The sequence below is a fragment of the Eleginops maclovinus genome, chromosome 17 (genome assembly GCF_036324505.1).
Source record: "Eleginops maclovinus isolate JMC-PN-2008 ecotype Puerto Natales chromosome 17, JC_Emac_rtc_rv5, whole genome shotgun sequence".
Taxonomy (NCBI): Eukaryota; Metazoa; Chordata; class Actinopteri; order Perciformes; family Eleginopidae; genus Eleginops; species Eleginops maclovinus.
The window spans coordinates 5778403-5805386 of NC_086365.1; the positions used below are offsets into that span (position 1 = coordinate 5778403).

The 26984-nt window shown below is 40.0% G+C and overlaps 1 protein-coding gene across 1 annotated transcript; it reads left to right on the forward strand.

Annotated features, from left to right (window-relative positions):
- Positions 1-318: 318 nt before the first annotated feature.
- On the forward strand, positions 319-26422 carry lhfpl3 (LHFPL tetraspan subfamily member 3). The gene is made up of 4 exons (XM_063905985.1): positions 319-1255; positions 23343-23570; positions 24940-24989; positions 25528-26422. The coding sequence occupies exons 1-3, from the start codon at positions 820-822 to the stop codon at positions 24960-24962; spliced, it is 687 nt and encodes a 228-aa protein (XP_063762055.1). The 5' UTR covers positions 319-819; the 3' UTR covers positions 24963-24989; positions 25528-26422.
- The last annotated feature ends 562 nt before the right edge of the window (positions 26423-26984 follow it).

The window sequence follows — 26984 nt, forward strand, 5'->3', positions numbered from 1 at the left end:
TAAAATAGCATAAATAAAAGCAACTGGAATATTGGGCTTTTATGGTTTGTAATGCTCTCATTGGATGCAAACATAGTTATAGGTTCATTTACAGAGGACTGCAGGGATGGTATTTGTAGTCTAATGTTTTATAGTTGCATTTGTGTACGGTAATTTCTAGGAAATCATATAATTAGGGTAATGTGATGGAACTGTGAGTGGGAGTATGTGAGCATTACATTTTGGGCTATTAGCCACACTGTTGTGGTTTATTTATTATTATTGTGTGTGTTGAGATTTCGCGCGTGTTACTGAAATAGTACGTCAGACATGGATTAAGAGATGTGGGCTGGCCCTGTGCTATCCAAGGCTTTCCTCCTCCTCTGATTCACCTCAGCTGCGGCTGTCGGTCTGTCGGAGCTCAGACTGAGCCTTTCAGCGAGAGTGGATCACAGACATGAGCCTGTGTGTCGGGTAACAGTCTCTGGCTTTACACAAATATCAGGACTAATCTCGGATGAATCCACTTGCTTCTGAATGGAGGATGTATTCCTGAAACGTGTTATTTCGGAGCGCGTTTCGTTATTGCAAGAGTGATGAATGAAAATCAGAGGAAAACACCAGAAAACAAAACCCGACCTCGCCATGGATGTGTGAGTGCAGTGATGCTATGGAAAAAGCTGTGACTGTATAAAGTCAGAACAAATACAACCGAAACAGCGACAAGTTCTGCAGAACACAGCATTTTACCTTTTACGGATCAGATGCTACAGCAGCTGTTAGTTTGCTGAACAAATTGATCCTGAGCACTGAGCAGAACCCCTGCACACAGATCGGAGGATGATCCCCGGGGCCCCCAGCACGACCACCACCATGCTCCCCGCCTCGGAGGCTGCCAAAATCTACCAGACCAACTACGTCCGGAACTCCCGCGCCATCGGCGTCCTCTGGGCCATTTTCACCATCCTCTTCGCCATCGTCAACGTGGTGTGCTTCATCCAGCCGTACTGGATCGGAGACGGCATGGACACCCCGCAGCCGGGATACTTCGGGCTGTTCCACTATTGCATCGGAAACGGGCTGTCCCGGGACTTGACCTGTAAGGGCAGCTTCACAGAGTTCAGCAGCATCCCGTCCGGTGCGTTCAAGGCCGCTTCCTTCTTCATCGCCATGTCCATGGTGCTGGTGCTCTCCTGCATCGGCTGCTTCACGCTCTTCTTCTTCTGCAGCACCGGCACCGTGTACAAGATCTGCGGCTGGATGCAGCTGGCTGCAGGTAAGAGACTTTGGCTACAGGTTGGAGTTCCCAAAACACTTCAGTGTGCTGAAATTAGATTCTTAGTTAAAATTGTTACAAGAGGTCTCTCTCTTATCTCCCTATAGCTCACAACGTTTGGTATACAAATGTAGATATTCTCCTGCTTTTTAGATTTTAAAAGTTGTAATTTCTAAGAGCTTCCATTAAAAAGCCATTTAAATACAATCACAGGTTTTATCTTTATGAAATAGTATTATTTATCATGTCTAGATCTTTAGCGATTATTTCACTATTTAATCAACAAGGTAAATACCCTTTTTTTGGATAAATGATTCTTCGTATAAGTATTTTTTATGCATGAATCAAATAAAAATAAGTCAGTCTCTCGTATACGAAGATATCCAAATTTCTCTGTTTTATATAATTGTAGCTAAACTGCATATCTTTGGGTTTTTGGATTGTCAAAACAAGGCATTACCTTGGATTTTAAGACATGGGATGGATATTTTCAACTTTTTTTCTGACACATTATAGACTGAAAAATTGATCAATTTATCTAGAAATGAATCAGAACATTAATCAATATTGAAAATAAGTAGTTGTAGCCTTACAGCCCATCATGCACACAGTCATGTTCAGCTCTGTTGAGATGAGAACAAGAAATGTGATTCATCCACCATATGGTTTACTGGAATTGTCTACAATCACAGGATTTACCCAAATCTTGCAGCTCAGATTGCAAAAAATGTACCAGAATGAAAATACAGATTACTTTCACTTAAGGTAAGATGTTCCGCCTGCTTTTTCATGTCCAGGACTCCAATGGTTTTGGCCACAGAGCCCTGTTATAGTAAAAGTAATATTTTGTCCATTTTACACTAGAGCATTTCTAGAGTCCTGGTAAAGTATTATGTAACCATCGGAAGTGTAGGTGGAGTGGCAACTGCCTTGAGGAATGTAAAACTTTGGATTGAAACTGTGAAAAACACACTTGTGTCCTGATGCCAGTAGACTTAAATAATAACTAAAAAGCATACAAGCATTTCTACCTTGCAGTTTTTGTGGGGGAGGTTTTTCTGATACCTGAATGTCAGAAATGTACCTTGAAGTAATATATAATACTTTCTTTCAGGGATCATACTTTGTTTTGAAGTAAATCCAGAGTTTAGTAATATATCTTTGTTAAACTTTTAACTCAACTGTGTAAGTAAACTTATTAAAAATGCAAATTATTTCTTTTTTCGTTATGAGAACAGAAAAGGTCTCTCTTACATCTATAAACCCACCATGCACATTAAATACAAAAGGAAAACATGTGTAAAGGGAAAAGAGAAAATACAATCAAAGGAACAGCATCATGTATCAGTGCCTGACTGAACTGCTTTTTATTTGAAGGTTATTTTATTCAAATTTCTAGCATCCTCTTTGAAGCAGATGGAGAACATCTTGATTTCCTTCCAAAATGATATTTTTAAATAACTGGTGCAGCTCAGTGTAATTTCAGCCAAGTGTTTCGGTACGCAAGGGATAATTAAAGGGAGCATTTGTGTTGATATTTATGAGCCTCAATATTAATAGTGCTAATATGTGACTGTTGCATCATCTGCATACTCGGTCTATATCATCTGTGATAAAACAGAAAAAAGAAAACCATGTTCAAAAGTAGAAGAGACTGATTTTGTCTTTCAAATGACCTTCACTCATAATTGACTGTGGGAGCAGTGCTCTTTTATAAAATTTGCATTGTTTATTGACACAAAGGAAGAAGTGTTAACAAAGCATCATCATTTGCACGTGTATTGATGCCTGCTTGTAAAGCACAGATCGTTGTCCAATGAGAATCAAACGTCACAACCAATAAATATCACATTCATAGCTTCTGTTTTGTCATGCAGAATAAAATGGTGGTAAATATCCATTCTGATAAACATGTGTCCTCAAACTCCACTGATTACCAGTTTTAGCAAAATAGCAACCATATGTAATTCCACATTGCACAAGCCCTTAGTCATAGACATTAGTAGAGCCATTGGCCAGATGCAAGGCTATTTTAAAGCAGAAAAAGAGCTTTTTCACTAAAGTATCTCAGCTGGAAATTGGATTATCTTGGAGCAAAGGCACTATGATGAGCTCTTGCAGAGTCCTAATGAGTTCTACATCCTTATAGTTTGAGGGTTTTATTTCACAGATAAAAGTTGCTTCTTATTCCTCAGATTCACACGTTTGCGTTCTTTAGTTTTGCCCCCATGTCCGAAAAGCAGATGTGACCGTTTGCACCACATTGGTAAACACACAAATCAGATATCCTCTCTGGTGGTTTTTATTAATGTCGTAAGGAGTGGTGGAGAGTAATTAAGGGAGGTTTATTGAAGTAGATGGATCATAAGTAATACATCTCAGAGCAAACATTGTACTTCATACACCACTACATTTAGCTAACAGCTGTAGTTACTGGTTACATTTCAGAGAATATCTACAGATGAAAAGAAACATGTTATATCATTTAGACTGTTGGCTGATTATATTCCTAATTATCAATAAATCATTTGGTCTATAAAATGCCACTCCATTCCCAATATGACGTATTCATATTGGTATATTGTATAAGTGTATATGTATATCTGAAATAATGTTGTATATTAAGGCTAGGGTTCTTTCACTAGCAAAACACACTTTGTACTTACTGACAAAGTGCATTTTGTAGTACACCTTATACTTTTACTCAAGTAAAAATAATCTTAATTGATCTTCAACATACTTTTGTCCACCCTCAACCCGATTCAATGTGAGTAATATTTATTAATCTCATCACGACTGCTGTTAAATGGTCCATTTAATGGTTTTCTAGGCAACTAGCTGATATGGATATCTCTCTCTAAGCTCTGAAATCCCATCGTGATTGTAAAATAATAGAAAATAAATCCTCTTGTCTTTTCAGGTGTTGAAGCTGCTGTGATGGGCCATCACTGGCAGTATATAGCTGAGAGGCAGCCCTCATCTCCAACAAAGGGAGGACGATCTGTGGTTCTTTAGTTTGCACTAATGTTTTGCATAACTTTGCACAGTAGTTGGCCTTCATACAGAGCTGCCTTTCCGGCCCAAACGAGAGAAAAGTTTTATATATTCTTCTTGTTTCTCCCCTTCCTAATGCTTTCTGTTCTCTGTTGAATTTCTCAACAAACCTCTATTTGAAAGCGTCCTATTTACTGTCTAAAATCAGACCTGATAATGTTAAATCATCTCCAAACCTAAACAACTTAACATAGCATCAGAAATATGTGAATCAAATGTCACAACCTTTGCATTCACATAGATCTCAACCCAACAGAAGATTCATTCATCACCCACCAACTGAGTGAATATCTTTTGGTTATCTCTTTTAGAGACTTGTTATGTATGCCAAGGAACATATTGTGTAAGCATCACAAAGACATTACATTTTTTTCCTTAACTTCCCTTTCTAGTTTCTTCATGGATTTTATTGTTATGAAATAGAGATATTGTAAAAAAGCTGTCGCCAAATGGATTTTTTTACAACCTTATAACCTGCAAGCATATTAATGGCATATTATTTATACAGAGAGCCATAAATAGGCAATTTATTCTCCCTTGATAGATCCATTAGTAACCACTTAAACAGCCTTTTTAAAAGCAAATCAGAAAGAAAACAGGACGATGCTCAGTAACCTGGATGGCCTCCAGAGCTCTAATGACCATCTGGATCTCACAAATTCACATGCATGAATTTCTCCATGTCAGTAACAGCTGCACATTTTCTGTAGCTGTAAATTAGAATCATACGTCGGTCCAGTTTCTGGATGTGAGACCAGCAGCTTCCTGTGCCTTTAGTGTAATCGGTCTCACTTTGGGAGCCAAAACAACGTTTGTTGGGTTTATTGATCCAAACGTTGATTTCCAGAATATCAAGAGGATCCAGCAGGGGCAGCTGCTTTTCAGTTGTGTGTTGATGTTACGCTGTGAGTGAAAGAAAACACAAAGGCTCTGCTTGCCTTATGTTTGATGCATGATAACGCAGTTTGATAAAAACGTCTGACTGACTGATGTCGTTATACCAATGCTCGCTGTGCCGTGCAGTATTCAATTTTACACCTCTTCAGAAAGATGTTGAGTGAAACAGGGACGTGCTGCTTATCACGTCACACTGTGTGCTTGAAAAAGACACCAAGACACTATCACACTGTCTGCCGAGGAGACGGATAGATAATGAAAACTGATCGGGGAATGTTTAAAAGCTGAGGTCTCTATTTTGTATTACTTGTTTTCTGTCCATGTTGTAATCCAATAAGAAGTCAAGTTTACCTTTTTTATACTCATCCCGCTGAGGTCAGAAATACGAACATACTACGCACATTATTCATTGTATGTTATATTCCCTCCTGAACAGATATACTAACACATTTCTATTCATTATTTTATTTGTTTAGAGTAATAAAACACATTGTAGTAAAAGCTCTCTGTCATGAATGCATCCTGTTACATTGCTATCGTATGTTATTTCTTGCATTTGATAAGTGAAACATCTCATAGTTGCATGTCCCTATATTGTGTACCAAAAACAAACTTCCAAATGTTAACATCCAGTCAAATGAAATGGCTGAACTCGCTTATCTCACCCTGTAATACAACTTCTATATCTGCCACCACTATAAAATTAAACCTTAAATGAATAAAGGAAAGAGTCTGCTGGCAGTAATTGGCTGTGGGTCGAAGCCTATTTAAAAAAGCCACATTAATGTGAGCTGTGTAAACATTTGCAGTGTAGATGAGATGTCTGGATTGAAGGCAGGGAGCTAATGACATCAGCACCGTCTTTATCCTCTCAAATAAAATGAAGCACCGGAAAAGTCTGAAAGGCTTTACAGTGATGTCACATGATCACACATGAGACTCAGACGCAGACATAACACACACATACTGTATGCACACACACACACACACACACACACACAAAACAAACCCGTTTAAGCTCAGATAGTTCACATTTGATGGATGGAGATTTTTACACGCTTCAGAAGCAAAGACAAAAATAGAAATGTTGACCCATGCAGAGTTAATGATCCGAATAAGACAGTCAGCCAAGTCAGCAGACGCTCACAGATCTCACTCTACAGACTCATTCTGATACTGAGGATTAAGAAAGTGGATCAACTCCCTTAGCTGATGAGGATTGTAAAGGGACAGTAACCAATCGCTGACCTCAATCAGCCTTGATGGACACTTTGACACTTTCATATAAATATAAACTTTAGGGAACACTCGACTATAACATCATTTTTTGGTTGATTATGAATTAAGCTTAATTTATTCAAATTCTATCTAAATAACTAACTTACACTCAACGCTTTACATTCAAACTAACCCGAAGAGTAATACAGAACAACCACACTATAATGTATATTTTGTAGCTGTTCAGGTCTAATTCACATTTGGCCGAGCGCCTCTTTATAATATTGTGTCCAGGTTTGATTAAACTAAATGGACCTTGTAGTTAGTTTACTTTTATCAATGAATTTTGAAAAGACTGAGCGCTCTTAAAAATGAATACTATCTACAATAAATTGTTGCGTTGCCTCTTGATGCAAATATAATGTATGAAAAAGTTGAGATACAAATGGCTTTTTTTAACAAAATAAGCAAGTTTGATTAATTTTGTTAATAAAATATAATCATCTTTACCCGATTGAGTCTTATGTTGCGTGTACCCTACATTATAGGTTGTTCTGTGTGAACTAAAAACAAATGAATTGACTATTAGTACATGCACATCAACAGAAAGAGCTTCATTAAATAAAGCGCTAATAGAGGGCTTGACATTTTTCCTTAAAAGCATACCAACCAGATGATCAGCAATATAATACAGATAGTCTCCAGAGAGAATAAATCACCATGGGCGGGGCAATTTAAAGGTGTCCCAGAGGGTGAGCTGTTTTATGGGGTGTATGGTCTGATGGAGAGGTCAGACCGAACATTGTATCCAAGATGCTGCAATCCCAGCCGGACTCCATGTCCTCATATCTGCCCGTTAGCTGCTCCGCAGTCTGCTGCAGCCAGTGGAGGAATTCGACATTGGTCAGGGCTACAAGCGTGTGCAGCAGTTTGCTTTCTATAACAAGGATTACGAGAAGATATAAAACCTTAAACTTGATAAAATAGTCCCACACGCTGTTGTTATTTATATAGACCTGTTACAAAGTGCATTTCCAATATGAAAATGGATAACATACATATTGTTAAATGCACCTACAGTAGGCTATGGTAAATATATTGCTCACCAGAACACAAAGTCTAAAGCAGTGTTACAAAGACACAGCTTTGCCTTCACGTGCTTACAATGATAATGCTAACATGCAACCAGCAGGTGTCATTTCCATCTTATTTGCTGATTAGTATCAATTGTACATGAAACTTGTGATTGTGTAAGCTAACTAGTTTTGTTGGTGGATGGTGACTTCCTTATGCTCAGAATGTCAAAGATAATTAATGTGTAGCAGTTATATTTGCTACAATATATTCACCATCTTAAATGCGCTTGTTTGCTTGCCAACATTTGTGTTGTGATCTGTATCATTTCTTCAGCGAATTTCAGTCTGGAATGAAAAAGTATATTGACATTTCCATTGGTCATTCCTTAAAGCGATGACAATGGAATACATGGTAAATAAACATTCAAATAAGCAAAAACATTGCACGGCATCATCAAGGTCACATTATATTTGAGCCAGTTACTGCCTCTTGTTGATGAATAACATGTCATCCCAGGGGTGATGATGATTTATTCTTTTATTAGCCATGGTGTGATGGACAGAAGGGGCTGCTGGAGCTCCTGGAGCCGGTTCAATGTAAAGCGAGGGTGGTGGTGTGTCTGATTGAGGAGTCGCAAGGTATTTAGAGCTTTAAGTGTGACTGACATCTCTGATTGCAGAGGAGTTAGGACCAAAATGAGCAGAGGTTATGTGTGTGTGTGTGTGAGATCAGGAAAAAGAAGGGCGAATTATAAATGAAGCTCCACAAAAAGGACACTCCTCTGTTGAGGTTAAAGTGCGAACATGATAGGTTATAGGGGTGTACATTTACATGCATAAACAAAACATAATGTAATAGCCACAGATATTATAATTCATCAAATTGCTATATTTAACATGAACCCAAATGGTTCTCATCTTTACGGAGCTTTTAGCGTCTTTCAGCTCCTCCAACCTACATTTATTTCCCTCATTTAATCTCCACAAATGCAGGATGTGTAACCTAAATACAGTATCTTACAATTCTGGAGAATAATTAATTTTGTATCATTTTGACATGTCAACAGTTTTCCTATAATTGGTTGCCAAATTCCTGAAGTCTTGAAGTCTATTTGTCGTAAACTATGTGCACATTTAATCTGTGCATTGTGGTTATACATTTAATTGCAAGCTGCTGCTACAAAAATTCGATAAAGATTGAAGAGTGTTGTCTCATTTGTTGTTGTACGTGGACCGAATATTCTCAGAGGGTCCATCTCTGTCCCTGTTTAACTACTGGCAAACACTTTCTATCATCAGAATAATGCAGCCTTTTTGGACGTCTGTGCTCTCTGATTGCTTTCTATTTGTTTTAAACGCCTAATTTAAATCTTGATTGCACTTTTATTGCTTTGATCTAGACAGATGCTTTATGGGGACAAGCAGCAGAGACCTCACAGGCTCCATTACCTCTTCATTAAACCAACTATGGGGTGGCTCTGTTAATGTCCTTGTTGTTACAATGGCCGAGGGGACATTCCTCAGCATTGCTGTTTATTAAAACCTGGTGAGTTTATCTTCGAATTAAACCCTAAATAGACTTTCATGGAGCAACCAAAATGTCTAAATAGATATGTCTCTCTCTCGTAGGCAGCCTATAGCGCTGATCACTGCAGTGTTTGACAGGCTTCATACATGTTTCATGAGATCTGCCTGGTTCTCCCATGTGGGGCTAAGGCCAGTTAAAAAAGACGTGCTGCTTTGGAAGACTGCTGGCATTATCATGAGCTGGGCTGCCCTTTAAATTGGTGGGATGATAATGATGGGAAACTGTCCAGTTGCCAGGCAGAGGAAGCCGGCGGGGAAGCTGACGGGGAGATAACGAGATCTTTCCAGAAGTCTCTGCAGGATGTGGATGTGCTGAAACATTGGGTTTAATAACACTCCTAATCAGGTGCTAGTTATTGAGCAGCAGGAGAGCTCACAGCATGGGGTCGGGATGGAATGAGATTGGGGAATAGCATGAAGAGAGGAAGAAGATTGATCGGCAGCAATGAATCTGACATCCCTGGTGTGTTGTTGAGCTGTGTCCGTGTATGAAAGACAAGCGGTTTATTCAGCGAGTGTTTCAGACCGGCTGAGGGGGAGCATCACTGACACAAGCTGTGGATGTTATTTTACCGTCTGTAATGTCTCAGTCTGCTGTTGTAGTATCCTATTGTTCTATGTATCCACGAGGGAGTGTCACTAAATAGCTTGCCCGCTGCTTGAGGGATCAGTGTCAAATCCCTCAGCAGGGGAGAGTCGTAAGCATAAACTCGTCCCACAGGAAAACAAAATACCCTCTGTTTTTCCTGCTGCGTTAAAGTCTTACGGGAAGCTTCAGAATAACAATAACTATTTCTTCAGAGTTGTTTCTATCAGTCTGATTCGCACATCAAAGTCTGGTGGATTTTATTGTCTCAGTTTTTGTACAATCGCTTCCTGTTTCATCAAACTGTTTTTTCATTAGGGCATGGTAGAAATATTATTTTTGTTTGAGTGGCTGAATTTATATCCATCCATCCAATCATCCGCCCCATTTTTGGATTAACTCCACTGAGCAGATCATAGCTGGACTTGGTCCTGATCGATTCCTCCACATTAAGTAATTGCTGAAGTCCTTCCAGTCAGACCAGTTTACATAACGTGGACGGGAAAAAGTCTTAATTATCCAGGGTTGTAGAGGTGATTTGAACATCTAGCTCTTTCTGCTACTATTTCATTAAAGAATGCTGCTCTGTTTTATTTGGAAAAATCTTAAGGGACATACTGTAGACAGCAAAATGTTAAGATATGATCTTAATGCAGGTTGATGCTTGTTTTTAAAGTGAGTAGCAGTACCTATAGATATAGTTACTGCTTTTGGGCAGGGGTGCATTAATCTACTATTACCGAGACCATTACTCTCCTCCTAATCTTTTTATATGTTGACCCTTCCATCAAATTTCATCAAATTCGGTCTTTGAGAGTTTCCGTAATCCTGCTGACAGACAAAACCAAATACAGTACGTAACCTCCTTTTGGAATTAATAAGAGGGCAGTTAACGTTGGATTCTGGACTGATTTCCATCAAGCTGGACTTCATTCTGCTTCATGTTTTCTCTGGATAAAACGTATAGTGAAAAATGGGTTTAAAGCTCCTGGAAATCAGCAAAGGATCAGCACCTCTGCTAGCAGAGACTGTCAAACACAGCACTCACGCCTTCCACGTCTTATTAAGACTTGATTATCCCGACTCCCCAGGAGTAATGTCATTAGTGTAAGCAGGATGGAGAGGAAACAAAGACTCGGTCCTGTACCACTTACACACCTTCTCCCTGACTACTATTCATATCCTCAAACGACCCAAAACTTCAACAAAAGCTCTCTGCCAGAGCTAAAAACAAGACTGAGCTTTGAGGCTTGCCTTGCTCTGATCGGATGTGACAGGCTGAATGCAAATAACGAAACCCCTGAACCAACAGTATGGAATCGACTAGCGAGCGACTTTGTTGCTTCTTGATCCCTCTGGCCTGTTCAGTTTGAGCTCACAGTTGAGATATTATGAACATGTCAGCCAGATCCAAGATAAATTCAGAATAAATGCTGCTTCCAGTGACGAAGGAAGTTGAATTGCTCTTAATTAGGACCTGGGGGCACAGAGAGAAAAAACTTCACACGTATTCTCAAACCGAGCGCGACAAGAGAGTGCCTTATGTTTGTAAAAACAAAAGCAACATGTTGTGTAGTAGCAACAAGACATCCTGTTTGTAAGAATATTTTTTCTTTTACTACCAGAGCTCACTGTTGAGAAGCCCTTGCTTGCTAATAATGATATTACCATTTAATTCACCAGCATGTACGTGGGCTGGTTTCAGTCATTTCTATTTTGGCAGTCAAAAAGTACTTTGCATAACTTCCTGGTTGATTTAGTATTTTGAAGATGAAAATGGCTTAAAGCAGGCATTACTGATTCTGTTGCAGACTTTTAGAAGTTTGGTGTTATTTTAAACTGGAGCATCTGCACAATAATTCCATACCCAGTGTGTTATAATCCACCAAAGTTAGGCATGATACAATGTAAACAAATCTAAGTTATCGTTATATTCTCAAGCATTTTACTGTTGGGACCCTGGAGAGACAATTGAGTAGGATTCACTTTTTTTTCCAAGAGGCAAGGTACACTCACCTGGTGGAAATCTTCATTCTACTCAGTGCACTTCTCTAGTTACACTTGGTAGCCAACATTAGCCGACTGTTCCTTTTTATTCCTTTTTCCTTGTATTTTATTGACTTAGCAAAAAGGGCAATGAAACTACTACAGGTAAAAGACACTTAAGCCTGAACCTTTTGTAGACAAACCAATGACCTGCAGACAGCAGCTTTCCAACATCTGTTTGATCCATTACACTTTGTAGCTGTTACCTCTCTATCGTGCGCTCACTGTCAATAAGTCTCCTCTTCTGCCGCTCGCTTTCACATGTTTCCCAGGGGAGGGGCAGACTTTATAGATTTCCCATCGGGGCGGGGGTGGGGGTGGGGGGTGGTATCTTCTTGGTCACTGGACATGGATGGAGAAGGCAGCCAGTTGATTTATCTTCCTCCTCCTGAGTTAGGCAGCAGGACAAGGACAGGGTGACCCATTTTAAACTATCTGCCTCCAATAAGCCCATGTGTGTCCCTGCATGTGCCTTTGAGTGATGCTCATTTCACTGTGTGAGTGTTTGGGTTAATGATGCTGCTGTCTGCTGGTATTGAGGAGACTGATGCTGAGGCCAGGGTTTCCATCATGTATCAGATTCTGTTTTGACATGTGGCTGTCATGTCTGAGGGTGAATGATGCTCACGCTCCTTGATTTATAAAAGGCAACACCTCCGTGAAGGTTGCACCACATAGCCCATTGTTTAACTCTGAAAAACAGCTGTGATCTCTCTCTTTTTGATGATATAAGGAGGACATAACCCTAAAAAAGCTACTTTTCCATTTAGCAGTATTACGAAAGATGTCAGAGTGATACGTGGTTGAAATCTTCAGTTCTGAGTTGCATGTCTCTGGTTCCGCTCATGTCTATGTCACATACTACTCAATGGCATATACTGATTTTTATTGACAGATGTCACTGCTTACTATGATATGCCGATGCTGTGTGCAAATCTTTTGTCGATTCTTAGTGGTGCGCCTCTTTGACTTGTGATATATCCCTGCTGTTGGACAGGCTTATGGCCAAAGAAAACTTCCTCTTTCATATACCAGAACCCATCATCTCATGCCAACTCTTTGCTTTCATATATAGAAAAACGTATTTAACTACCACTGGTTTTACTTTCCTTTTTATTTGTTTGCCCCTACTTTAAAAAACATACAATTATTATTATAAAAAAACAGTGTAGAAACACACTTTAACCCTACTCACTATATATGAATATTATTAAGTATTGACCACCTAACAGCTTATAGCAAGACCTCTCCTTCAATTCAAGGGAAAAATAAACAGAATCCCATTAAATAACATAAACCGGAAAAGAAAGGTAGACAGATATCGCACAAAACATATCACTGAAACGTAGAGGTAGGTGAAGTCCGCACTGTCTATTAAAATATGTATATAAAATATGAAACTGTACATTAAAAAGTGCCAGTGTTGAAATTCAATTCTATAAATAAACACAACTATGTGGTTTGTTGATGCTAAAAAAAGTACAACTTTTTACACGGGCCCAGCTTTCGATCTCTGTATTATTCTCTCTGCTTTCTCAGCCTTTTTAATATCAGTATATAGCCCACAAATCCCTCGTTCTGGTTCTCTCTGCAGATCTAAAGTGCATCCTCATTTCCTCTCTAATGAGCCAAAACAAAACTTGGATCCATTAGATTCACTTCTCAGCAGGACATTTCATTCCCACCATCCCATCCTCTTATCAATCAATACCCTTGTATCGTGAGAGGAAGCTGTTTGCTGACTGCAGCCTTTTAGTGATCATACAGATGCGACATGCCGAATATATTACTCTACTGTCTCTGGCCTCAGATTTAAGTGCTGCATATGGTTTACTCATGAAAAACATGATGGTCATTATTCAGACATGTGTTTACCCGGAGAAATAACCTCCCAATGGGACAAACCTGAAATCGGTTCATTCAACAAGGCGTCCCCTCCAGCTGGTTTTCCTCCGAGGTAGACGCCAAATTACACTGATCATCCATCGATGATTATAACAGCGGCAAATTGAAGGGAACCATGCTGTGTGGAAAACATGACTAACAACTCCAACACTGGAAAACATATTGGCGGGAGGGACTGAATCAAAGAAAGCGTAGTGAAAACTGGGGGCATAAGTTGAATACAAATGAGGTTTGAGCTTGAGAGGCTTCAAAAGGCTCCATGGCTCTGTTATTTGATAAACTTAGCCGGGGGAGTTGAGAAGCGCGAGCTGTGGGAGCGTTCCCAGTGGACTTACTTAAGATTACACCAGAGGAGCAACGCTCGGTGGAGGCTCTCTCAGGTCTGAGTGATGTGTTTTTTTCTCTCAGGTGTTTGTTTGTGAGAACAGTTGCTTCTGCCTGGTAGTGTTTGTTACAGTCACCGTTTCCCAAAGGTCACGGATCAGAGAACCCGGATTTGAGAGGGGACGTGTGTTGTTTCAGTGATGTTCGCAGCCACCTCAGCCACCCATTAATGCCTTTCCTCCCTCCGAACTACCCGGTTGCCATGGAAACTCTCCTTTTCTGCTCCCTCTGACAGCATCCCATCACTCTCACTATCTCCAAGAGATCGCCAAGGTGAGCTGCTCAGGATCAGTGTGCTCCTTCAGGAGATGCAGAAAGGATGGGGGAACGATCTGGGAGCGGAAGGACCCCATTCAGGTTCAAAGTCTTGCCATCTGGCTGCTCCCCAGAGCAAACTTAAGGCCAGGAGAGCGGTGAAGCATCACAGCTGCGTGACAAGTGGCAACATGAGGGTCTCTTTTCTTACATCAGTGAGTAGCGCCAACCCCAAGAAAACTGTATTCAATTAACTCAGGAATTCATAATATATTTGGTCCTTTTTAGATCTCCACCACACTTTGACATAAAGTTTTGTGGTGTTGAACAATGCTTGAGCCGATACACACAGGCTTGAACAGCAAGGAAAGCTACTAAGTGGCCCTTATGGTACATTTATAAAGAGCTGTTTCCAGAGGTCAAGGATGCACTTAGTCTCGTTTTTAAAGCCAAAATACATGAAAGGGATAAGCTCAGTAATATGAATTATATAATCAGTAAAACCCCTCATGGTTGCCTGGACGAAGGTTGGTAAAATAACCTAGTTTCAACGACACTTGGCGCTCCATTGTTCTTACCTGCTTGGGGCTAGGTGGATTTTCCTCAGTGAGATGGACCTCTGTGTTTCTTTCTCCTCCTCTCATGCAATCAGTCATCACTAAAACTCAAAGAGAGCAATTCAGGAGAAGGGAGGGGAAATCTTGAAAGAAAGATAGAGGAGAATATGTACTCTCTGCCATCTCCTCAGATCAGAGAAGTTCCTGAAACAGATTGGAGCAATCCCCTCAGCTCGACTTCAAAGGCAGTCGGTTTTGGAAGAGAAAACAGGGACAACATTAAAGATTCTGCCAAAGTTGTGTTCGAGAACGCTTGTCACCACCGTCTGAGGCAGAGAGGAGAAAGCACTCAAATAAAACAAGGATTGGTAAACATGATTTGGATCGTATTGAAACAATTCGACCAGGTGGGCCCTTTCCTCTGCCTACAAGAGAGAACATTAAGAAAATACCCTAATTTACTCTTGCCTGTCATCAATGAGCTATGACAATTACAAGCTTAACAAACCGTGTCACATTAAGGGTGTTAGCTTCAATGCTTAACACATGTTTTCTCCTGTCTGGGATTCACCATGTTGTCAGATTTGCTCCTCACGTTCACCATTGGGAGCCTTTATTAATAAAGACACCTGTTTCTAAATCACCCCTTGATAAGTTGATGGGTGTCCTCCTGTACTTCCTCATAAGCTGCTTAAGATTACAGTCATACGTGACTCATATGGACATATGGCTGGCTTTAATCCTCAGAGGACATGGGAGGCTTTTTCTGTCACATTCACAGCACTGAGGTGGTCCTGACACTCGTCTGTACAAATCCAAATATCAGTCTGCAGGCAGCCAGTCACCATGGCGATGCAGCATCTCTTCCTCATCCAACTAGCTGATTGGATCCTCAGCATGGGGGAGCGACCTCCAGCTCCCCGAAACATACTCTGTGCTCAAAGGAAATCTGAGAGAGCTTTGATTAAAGCTGAGAAACTCTGTTCCAACTAGGACCAACTTCAAACAATCCGAGGCGGCGGCGGTGTTTGGAAGAAACTTCTGAAGCCGTCTCCAGTGTGCTGTGAGACAGCAGGGGGGGGCGTCATGCAACAGAGAAAGAAAACAATACTGCCACCCAGGAGGATTATCAGAATAACTTTTATGCAGATTATCTCTAAAATAAGGAGTGTTTCTGTGGCACTGCCTCATGAGTTTTATTTTTTTAAAGGGGCCACTGGGAGGAATTTGAAGTAGCTTGCAAACACACTTATAAAAACATGTTCATCTTTTCAGTACAACAACTTAAATGATCCACTATTTTTCTTTGAAGGAGTTGCACCATTCCTCCTAAACAGGAATGCCCAATTTGAGTTTAGTAATTTTATCAAGGCCGGTCAATATTTAGATCTCCCCACACGTTGTAGTTGTTGGTAAAAGAAGTGGAATAAACGTTGTTTGCTGTAGCGTAGACTGCACACGTTAGCGTCTAACTATCTCACTAACTGGTGACTGCTTTCAAATCAAAATCAATTTTATTACCAAGTAGGTTTATACGTGCTGCGATGTATGTGTGGTGCATATTAAGACACAAAGAAGAATAGGTAGCAAAACAAAGTAAAATAATAATAGGACGGTTATGACAGCTATTTAAAAAAGTGTTTAAGAGAACTATAACAAAGTAACAATATTAACCTATAACAATATACTGTATTAAAGTGGAGAGCTGGGGTTCCTGGACCTTGTGGATGAGGCCGATAGCAGAGGGGAAGAAACTGTTCAGGTGGCGAGAGGTTTTGCTCCTCATGGAGTGCAGCCTCCTTCCAGAGCGGAGAGGGGTAAACCGTTTGTGTCCAGGGTGGGAGGGGTCGGCCATAAGGGTCCTGGAGGCGTGCAGGTCATGGAGAGATAGCAAATTGCAGTTTGAGTTGTAAATGTATCATTGTAAACTGCTATAACCCGTCAATAAGCCTCTGCGGAGGGACCTTACTACTACACAAAATTAGAATCAAGTGTGTAAGGTTAGCTGTTTTCCTTTTTAGAAATGACAAGGCACTGATAATAAAATGAGTCTTCTGTTTTGCCTGTGCTCGATACAGACCTCTTCGTTCAGAGATAATTAGACTGTAAATTTTGATTTCAATTCATGTTAGGGCCCTCTCTTCTCCAGGGACAATCCCCCAAACTAGCTTGTCTTTGACACAGAGTTAAGTATAATTTAGCTTTTCAATAAATTGAAGGAGGACAGCGTAATGGCCAAAGTCAAACTAGGGAGTGATATTAAGAGTTAGACGTTTTCTCTGTCTCCACTTGACTTGACAGTCCGTCTGGTTTATGTCTTTGAAGTGAGCTTTCTCTGTCTGCACCGTTCTCTGATCTGATTGAGGGCAGTGGTCTGTCTGGTGCTGCATTTTTAAACAGCCTCTTTTATTCCCTTCATGTCTAAAATGAGGTGCATTGGTATTCCAATCTTGTAGTGCTCATTCCTGCCGCCTCCCTCCAGCCTTCATTTCCAATCCTCGCATGAAAATGACATAAATGAGACACAGATCTTACAATATCAATACCTTTCAGATCCCCCCCGACACCTCGTGATTATTAATCTCATCATCACAATGCTGCTGTGTGTCTCTCCTCTCTTCACTCATGTTATTTTAAGCCTGAGCTGCAAAGATCAAGCACCTCTCTTCTTTTATTCTTACCCGTTTCCTGTCTTTATTCTCTTTCCTGTCCCTTCATCTTCAGTCTGTGCTTCATCTTGCTCACCTCCTTGTCTTTCACCTCTGTTGATTGTTGTACAAGGTGGAGAGGGAAAATCTTTTTGTTTCTGCCTGTTTGCTGGCATGCAACAGAGCGGCCATGAATGACCCCCATCAGTGTCTAAATCACGAAGGGCTGAGTCTGTGCAGAGTAGCTTCAGCACTGCAGTGAGCGGACAGCTCCTCTGGAGGATTACAGTGTTAGCCGGGTGGTTTAAATTGAATTAGCAGCCAGATATTATTGTCCTCTTTGTAACGCCTGCAGAGATAGTGATTGCAGTGTTGGTACATGGTGGTATGATCAATATAAGACCATGTCTTTATATCAACTATTGATAGTTTTTTCATTGAGGATCCTTTTTTGATATGATATAAGATCCTTAGCTACAAAAGAGGACTTGGACATTTAAGGATCCTACTTTATCGGACAACCAGTATTTCCAGATCCTCCTCATGGATAATATCTACTACTGTTAGACCCAAATTAATTTAACATGTATTTCATTTACCATAATTGTGTTCCTGGTGGTGGGTTTAGGTCTTAATTTGTGGGAAAGCATTTGCAAACAATAAATGAAACCACGAACAGTTAATACAACTTAAAAGACAGACGAGGTCATTCGATTTAGTTATTTTGTATTAGTTTGTTGAGGATAAATGCCTCCTTCATACTCCAAGACTCCATATCTTGGAGTATGAAAACATATTGCAACACATTATTTTCATATGGTACTTGTTCTTTTTTAAAACGTTGTTATAGATTGTTGTGTTTTGCCCTAGTGTGCTTTACATAATGTTTGCCAAGCTGGATTGATGATGGGTTCCATTGTGATCTCATTTTGGCTCAGTTTATCTTTTCATGATCTCTCTGTAGTGCTGAATGCCAACATTCATTAAAAACCCTGAATATATAGATGTTAATGGGCAGTCAGTACCAACAACCTCAATATGTCTTTTATTGTATCTTGCTGCATTAGCATGTTGTGCATTGTGGTGAATTGTCTACGTTCTGCTTAGTCTTTCAGTTTACTTTAAAGATAGATACATTTTTCTCGAAAACATACGTCTTGTTAATCTGAATACAATCTGATTAGAAAAACTCATTTCAATTGACATGTTCATACCTATTTTTCCTCATTTTTTGTATTTGTTCTTGTACCTTGCAACATGTGAGTCTGTGCCGCAGCTTCAGTGCAGCCCATTAATCTGCAGCGGTCGATAGCACAGAGAAACCCTGTGAAGCAGTGGAGCTAATACTGGAGGTGTTAATTAGGGTGGGGGTATATGGCTGGATTTGTGTTGCAGATCATGCTCTCTGTCCTCTGCCTTATCTCCCAACACACACACACACACTTGCTCACTGAGGACTCTGTGCAGCAGAAGGGATCAGGGCAGGGGGTGCAGAGCGAGAGGAGGAGGTATTTTGTCCTCATACCTTCTTGCATCTGCCAGTTTCTGCCCCAATTAACTTCCATTAATATCATTATCCATGGTGCACCTTGATGCTGATGCTCACTGCATACAGCATGAGCTCTCTGTATCCCCAACACTCGAACACACACACACTAATAACACACCTGCACTCACTCCCCCTCAATAACCGTGACGTTTAAAGGGACATGAACTGCATAAATAGACAGCTACAGCGGGGCCTGTGAAACACAGCATAATGAGGGGTTTCGTGTGTGTGTGTGTGTGTGTGTGTGTGTGTGTGTGTGTGGTGTCAAATATCATGTGGTGATTGGACACAGCGGTTTAGATTTTTATGACAGCTTCCACACTGATTGTTCCATGAGTTCCTGCCAACAGCTACTGGGAATTCTTCAAGGAGAGAGGAAGTGAGTGTTAGGAGTGTGTGTATGTATAGAGAGACTCACGGGCATCTTAAATCACCAAGGGAGAAGTTTAAGAAATCCTGCAAACTTATTCTGTGTGATCTCTGACCAAAGATATTTTCCCTTAAGTAGCTTTTTAATCGATAAAATGTCACAAAAACTGGAATATGTCCAGTGTTTATTTCCAAAGCCCAAGGTGAAGAATTCAAATTGGTTCTTCTGTCCAACCAACAGTTCAAAAACTCATATTTTTCAAATCTATTGCAACATTAAGCAGGAGAAATAAATTTGACCTCGAATGAAGATAAAGCTGAAAAAATTGATCGACTAATCTAACATTCGATCAACAGAAAAAAGACAATAAACACTTGCTATGTTTATAGTCCAACAATCATTGAAGTCATTTTTAATGCACAAAGGGGAGAAGCTCTTTTGAGCCTTTCAAAATGTAGATGTGCTGCTTTTTATTCCATGATAAACTGAATGGCAATAGACAGAAATAATTCCTTTAATAGGAAGATGATCTCCAGACAAGAATACAATGTTAGATGACCGTTTGCTGTGATGGGTGATGTCACTCCTAGGTATGGTAGCAGCTGCAGTGAGACAGAGCTGTAGAACTCAGGCTTTTATCAAAATAAGTTTCTCGCTCAGGGATAGATTACATTTTAACTCTTTCAAAACACTAGTTGTGTAATGACCCTTTAATCCAGCTTTACTTTGGTTAATTGCATTAAGAAAAACTGTCTATTTAAGCAGATAGAAATAAAAAATAATCTATTCATTCCCGTCGAGGAATCCAGAATACCTTATCGGTTCAATACTAAATTGAGCAAAGAGGAGGAAGACGTAGCTTTGCTCAATACCTCACCTTCTCATCGACCAGTGAGCTTCGGTTCATTACTTAGCACCTCCTGCTCAATCAAAGTACTACCATGATCAAAAACACCTTAACCGAAGGAAGCTGTTTCTACCCTTTTTGAAGAGCTTTGAGCTTGACATTTTAGTTTTTTTAAGTTGACCATAAACATTTGAAGCGTTGAAGCAGGAGATGTTTTCTTCTCATGAGTCTGACTGTTACCCTGAGCTCCTGTGGTTCTGCGTGTTTGAAAACATCACTCATTTAAAGTGTTGAAAAGAGCTGACATGGTTCCCTGTTGGATGATTTCCCATTACCCTTTATAATGTGAAGGAGATTGTGTTCAGGCTGCAGTGAGATGAGGGGAATTTCTTTATAAGAAGATGAGCATTTTTACCCCGTCGGCTTCCCCCCGTTGTTATTGCTCATTACGCTTTAGCGGCACGGCAGTTCTGTGCAAGCCTGAAAACAAAACAATTTTGTCAAAGATAAAAGATTGCCCTCTGCCTACTTTAGAAACATTTGAATGCAATTTGGGCATAAACAAGATTTGTGTTAGAGCTTTTTTTTTTGCTGATAACAGCAGAGAAACTAAAATACACGTGTGCCACAGCTAGAAGATTAGATTCAGTACATTTTGGTAAACAGGGGAAAAAAGTGCTTTGCAGGAAGCATTTACGTATTGAAGATAAAAGGGTGATGCGATCAGTCACCGGGAATAATTCATTTATTTTGTACACACTGAAGACTGCATAGGCACGCACACACTTTGACTTTTGTGGCACTAAACCTGCAGCTGCTGGAAGCTGAAGTCTGAGTCTCTGCTGCACAGAAATGGCATTCAGGAGAGTCAGAAAGAACAAACCCCACGTCTCTTTGATCCCCTGTATTCCTCTTTTATTCAAACTCTGTGGGAGAGTCGAGGTTTGCTGTTGAGACAGCTTCCAGTTCAACTCATTCTATTAATATTACATCTGAAAGCCTGCAGGAGCTGTGTTTACACAGGAGAGAACCGAGTGCACTTCACCAAACCCTCTAATAGGAATGAAAGGAAATCAAGTCTTGATCACTGTGGAAGACATGGTGGGAGTTTAGCATTTTGTGAATATGAAAAACCATTTCCTGAAAATCAGAAGATCAAAAATTAAAAAGTAGACATCCTTCCATTTGAGAAACCCAGTTTTCTGATTGAAAGGCAAGAATTAACCTGTGGGTTTATACTTTTGTCAGAGCTTAACAAAGCAATCCTGTACCAAAATAGACCCCCCAATCTCGTAAAAAAAAAAACCTTGAGAAGTTGATTTGAAAGTTTTTAGCTGCAACGTTTTAAGGTGGCGTTAGATGTAAGTAAGGGAATCAGAAAGATAATTACAATAAACTCTGTGGAGAACGTGAATCACTAAATCACATTTAATGTATAGATAATTGAGATATCTGAGTCTGGATTAGGTGGTAAAAATGAGCCAGCGTGGCTAAAACGCATCTTGTATGTTTCCTTTTGATAGTTTTGATACACAGCGACTGATTTTTCAACCACACAATTGTACTTATTTCTTTCTGTCACTGTGTATATTTTTCTATATAGATACAAGGATTAATAACTGTTGTAAAACAAACAAAATATTCCTGAAAACATACCAGCATCTTAATAATTGCCGATGGTCGAAACAGAAATCACCAAATATTTCCTTGTGATTTTCACAGCTGACATTCTCACTGGCAAATTGTTTGGCATGGTGTGCTCACTTCAACGCAGCATTTCACTGAGAGCTGATTCAAAAATCCTAAAAGCTGTGGCGAAATATAAATAAATACAGCGATTAATAAAGAAACTCAGGTATGCACCAAACAGTGAATATGTTGTCTTAATAATACATAATAATTTTACGACATCATTTCTGCTGCTTTCAAATGTTTCCCCTTTACTGTGAAAACATTGATCTCCAAACTCAGGAAGGCTGCTGGAGGGTCAATAGACTTGGTGCCTCCCAGGAAATGTAGGCGTAGGATATGGATTAGAGTGCTTTCTTATCAAGGCTGTCATTATTACAGTCGCTTGTTGCTGCTTCTATTGGTACAACTGTGAGAGGGAGGGCTGGGTGCGTTTAACTCCTGACCCAGACGCCCATCCTGCGTCCCTGTCTCTATTTATCTTCTCTGGTTATGGTGGACACAAAGGGAGCAAAAGCGGGAAAACAGAGATAAAAAGAAGAGGGGAGTGGAGGGGCACACGTTGGACATTTCTGGAGATAATCTATTTGCCTGGTCTGCTGGCAGCTCACTCTTTAGTACCTACATTTGTGAGGCCCCTGAATGCAGCAGTGGGACGTAACGGAGAGCATTTACCCAGGTACTGAGCCTTTTCTTTACCTGACACTTCTACTCCATTACATTTCAGAGGGTTATGCTGAGTTGACAGTTTGAGTAACTTGAAATACTTATCTTTTGGCAGCATTGGCAACAATTAAATACAGACCTGTGAGTCAGTTGGGCGCCTGGACCAGCTGAATACAGCATAAGTGTGTGAGAGCTCTCTAACAGCTCAGTCTGTCACTGTAACGAAGACAGCCGAACGCACGACATCAAGAAGTGACATGAAAATACTCTCTCTCTTGCCTCCTTCCTCACCTCTTCGTCCTAATAATGCATTGCTGTCACCTCATCTCTTTCTGCTGTCTTTCTTCTACACATTTGAATAAATAACAATATTCTTTTAGTAGAATATTGTTTTTCTCTTTTTCTGATTTGTGTATTATTATTTTTATAAATCACATTTCATTTTGTTATGTACGGTATGCCCTGTAACCAATTAATTTCATAAATACATAACTAATATAAACATTATTTGATCCTGTCTCTCAAAGTAAACACACTTGTACTGCAACAGTTACATCCTCTGCTAATACACACTATCCTCTGTACATTTGCATTTTATTAACTATACTTACATTTAAAAGGTACATTTGTAATTAAAGTAGTACTTAGCACTTGATACCAGGTGTGTTTCTATATAGATTGAGGTTTGCAGACTATCCCGAATCCCTTTGCAGCCTATAAGCTCTTACCCATCTTCCTCTCCTCCTTCTGCAGGAACATGTCTGGTTCTGGGCTGCATGATCTACCCTGACGGCTGGGACAGCGACGAGGTGAAGCGGATGTGCGGCGAGCAGACGGACAAGTACACACTGGGGGCCTGCTCGGTGCGCTGGGCCTACATCCTGGCCATCATGGGCATCATGGACGCCCTCATCCTCTCCTTCCTGGCCTTCGTCCTGGGGAACCGCCAGGACGGTCTGTCTGAGGAGCTGCTGGGAGAAAGTAAGGGAATAACACCTTCACTGTTCGTCAAACAAAAGAGGACACAGGCAGAGTTTAGACGGTTCTGTAAGTCAGTGAGAGGAGAGGCAATTGTGTACAGTGTTCATGGTCAAGCTCCCGAAATCATCATCGAATGGCATTTTAATAGAGTAGACCAAGAAAAGCTGCAAAAATAGGGACACAACAAATACATTACTTGAAATTACTTAAGGTTTTTTACATTGGTTACCATGACTGGAACCAAGAAAAACATAAATAAGAAAGCCTTACTCTTGAAAAACAAAATCTAAAGCTCATCACACCTTCACTAGGTTTGTTGCCATTTCAAATTGGAAACACAAAATGTGTGGTAGTACATTTAGTCATTTTCATCAAGTCTATTGAAGAACAAAATAATAGCTGTAGTGAAATGACACCTGAAATTAGTATTCAGGTTATTTTCCCTGAACTTATTAGAAAGCCCATTTGCACACTGGCCTGAACGTCGGCCCCGAGTTCCACTTTTGGCCCAATATTATAATTCTTAAGAGATATAATGCTTAAGTCCAGGCAAAGTCTCTTTTTTTTTTTTGAATCAATGCGTTAAATGTGTGTATCCAAACCGCTGCTACATTTTAGTGCTTAACTAGGCTTTTAAGTACAGCTCCGTACATCAATGAGAACAGCAGCTTGAAATGGAAAATCTAATTTCCCACTCTGAAATGATTCATTTAATGGATGTAATACACCACTTGCTTGCCTCTTTTGGCTGAAATGACAACTGGAGTCGGACCCAAAGAACATTGCAGGAGGCAGGAAGGAGAGGAGAATACTGATGAAGAAGGGCAGAGATGAGAAGCAATGAGAGGAGAGACAGAAAGAAAAAAGAATTCACCGATAGCAAGGGTTAATTGAAGCCTGGGGACGCTGGACAGAGTCATGAATTACTAATGGTTGTTTACACAGCTTGCTGCCAGCCTGTCTAAAAGAATCACAGCCACACTATCAGCCGCGACACATTTGCCTGTTAGCTCATATAGACAAAAAACTAGGAGAAAGAAGCCATTATAAAGAGGGAAGGACAAGACGGAGAAAGATAATGAGCCGAGGAGAAGGAGGGTGAGCGAACAGTAGAGACAGATGAGCATTAAATATCAAAGTGAAAAAGGGGGAATTCATAAAACAGCAGGTGAAGTTTAAATGGGATGTTTTCCTGTCTTTTTAATTAGGAGAATGGATAGTGACACCTGTCCACAAACGTCAATGTGTTTGTTGTAATTCATGCATCCTTAAGGGGAAAATGATTTATGTAACACTGCCACCTGCTGTTTAAAAAACGTCATCGTATCCTCTCCATGCTGAGGTAGCTGCTCTTTCTTTGTACCCACAGAGAGCGGCAATAACGCCATTTAACACCTGGTGATGATCAAGCACACAGAGGTAAGGATCTTTCTAAAGTTTCAGCGAATATGTTGGGGAACTCTGGAACGTTTTTTGAATATTAAGATAAAGTTTGAATTAAGCTTGTTTGCTGTGACTGCATGCTCCTTAAGCAATGTTCCTTATCATTACAATTATCACAAAACACAGCAGTAATCATAATCAATTCATAATTTGTATTCATAATCAGATACAAATAATCATCATGTATGACTTTGTTTAATTGGATTTTAACTTTAAGTTTTTTATTATTTATCTTTAAATAACTAAATAAAATGCTGATGTCTTCACTCATTATAATCAATTTAATGGCGGTAGATTTGGTATAACCATTCACTGTTTGATAGCGTGTTTATTAGCGTGTTTGTAATTGGAGGATGTGTGCCTGTGAGGGGGCTTCCCATTCTATATTTTTCAAACCCATACAAAGCAAATACCTTTTTTTTAAGGATTTCTTAATAAAGTATTTTGCAAACCAGAGTGAATACCTGCTTTATATGTGCTGCAGATTCTAAATATTGTTCCCTTTTGGCTGTAGGTCTTGTTACCTATACGTGATGATACTTCAGGATCCAGCTGCCCTCTCCTGGTCCAACCTGTGGCTGGGAAGCAAAGCTGATGTATGGGGAAAGAACAGGTCAACGGTCAGGTCTGTCTGGAAGAGCCCACATCACTTTTGTGGAGACTAGGATGCTGGCTGTCTTCTCTGAAAGCCCCCCCCCCTGTAAAATAACCTTTTCATTCATCTCAAACTGCTCCTTTTTTGCAGGATGAATTCATAAAAGACCTTTTTAAAGACTACCTGTGTTGGTACGTCGCTGCATTATCTTACCCGGGCTGTTCAGACTGAATGTTTGTCCGTGTGGATGAGAGGAAAGCTGGTAGTGAATGGGTTCAGCTGGAGAAAAAAATATTTCAAAGGACATATCAGCTCTAGGCCACACACTACTGAGCAACAGCTGCTCAAGTAAATACAAATCACAAGAAATTATCCAGTCTTTGACGGACACAAATAAGGACTTATCAGACTTGAGGTCAGATGTTTCTTTCTAACAAGACAACAACATTTCTCCCTGACCTCGACACGGTTTGACCTTTGAGAGCAGAGTGAGGACTGAAGAAGATGGACTTGATAAACGGAACAGAAACAACATTACTGCTTTGTTAAAAATAAATGTTTGATGTGATCAATTAAATGGTAGTAATTGAAAGTGTTGCTAGTGACAACTTTGCAAAATGGATACTAAGTAGAAGTCTATACTCTGTGTGTATGTTGACTGTCCCTGTACATCATTATCTTGATTTGAAATGTACACTTTGAATTGTCAAGCTATTGGTCCATTATTAATGTGTGCCATACAGTATCTTGTGATTTGACAGTATTGTGGAGTACTACCAGGGCTGATCTGAACATAAACTGAAGCTGGATACGGCTCTTTGTACCTGCCTCCTTGTTTCCTGTCGTTTTTCAGTCTCCCAGTATTAAAGTTGGTTGAGGAGAGGAAGTCCATTGTATATGCTTTTCCGATTTCTGGCCAAGGGTCAATCAAGGACTACCTAGCTTAACAAATATTGGTCAATTTAGTTTTCGGTTGCATATTCAAACCTTTTTAAGTGAAACTAGATGTGTATTTAATACTTTATATTTTTATCATACTGTGCTGTGATGTTTTTTGGGGACATTTTCAGCACTTTTCAGGAAGTTCTCAACATATTATACTAGTTTTTCAGAAATCTTTCACACACCTTACCATGTCCGTGTTTGGATATTTTCGACACGCTTTACAGACTTTTTTCCAGCGTTTATTCTAATCTTGAAGATTACAGTTTATAGCTATATAAACCCCCAAATCAGTACCTTTTTAAAAACTACATAGTATAGTATGTCGAATAGGACAGTTAGTGGTAGAACTGGCGGCCCACTTAATGAGGCTTGTTCCCTATGCGGAGGACCCAGGTTTGTATCTGGTCTGAGACCAATTGCTGCGTGTCTTC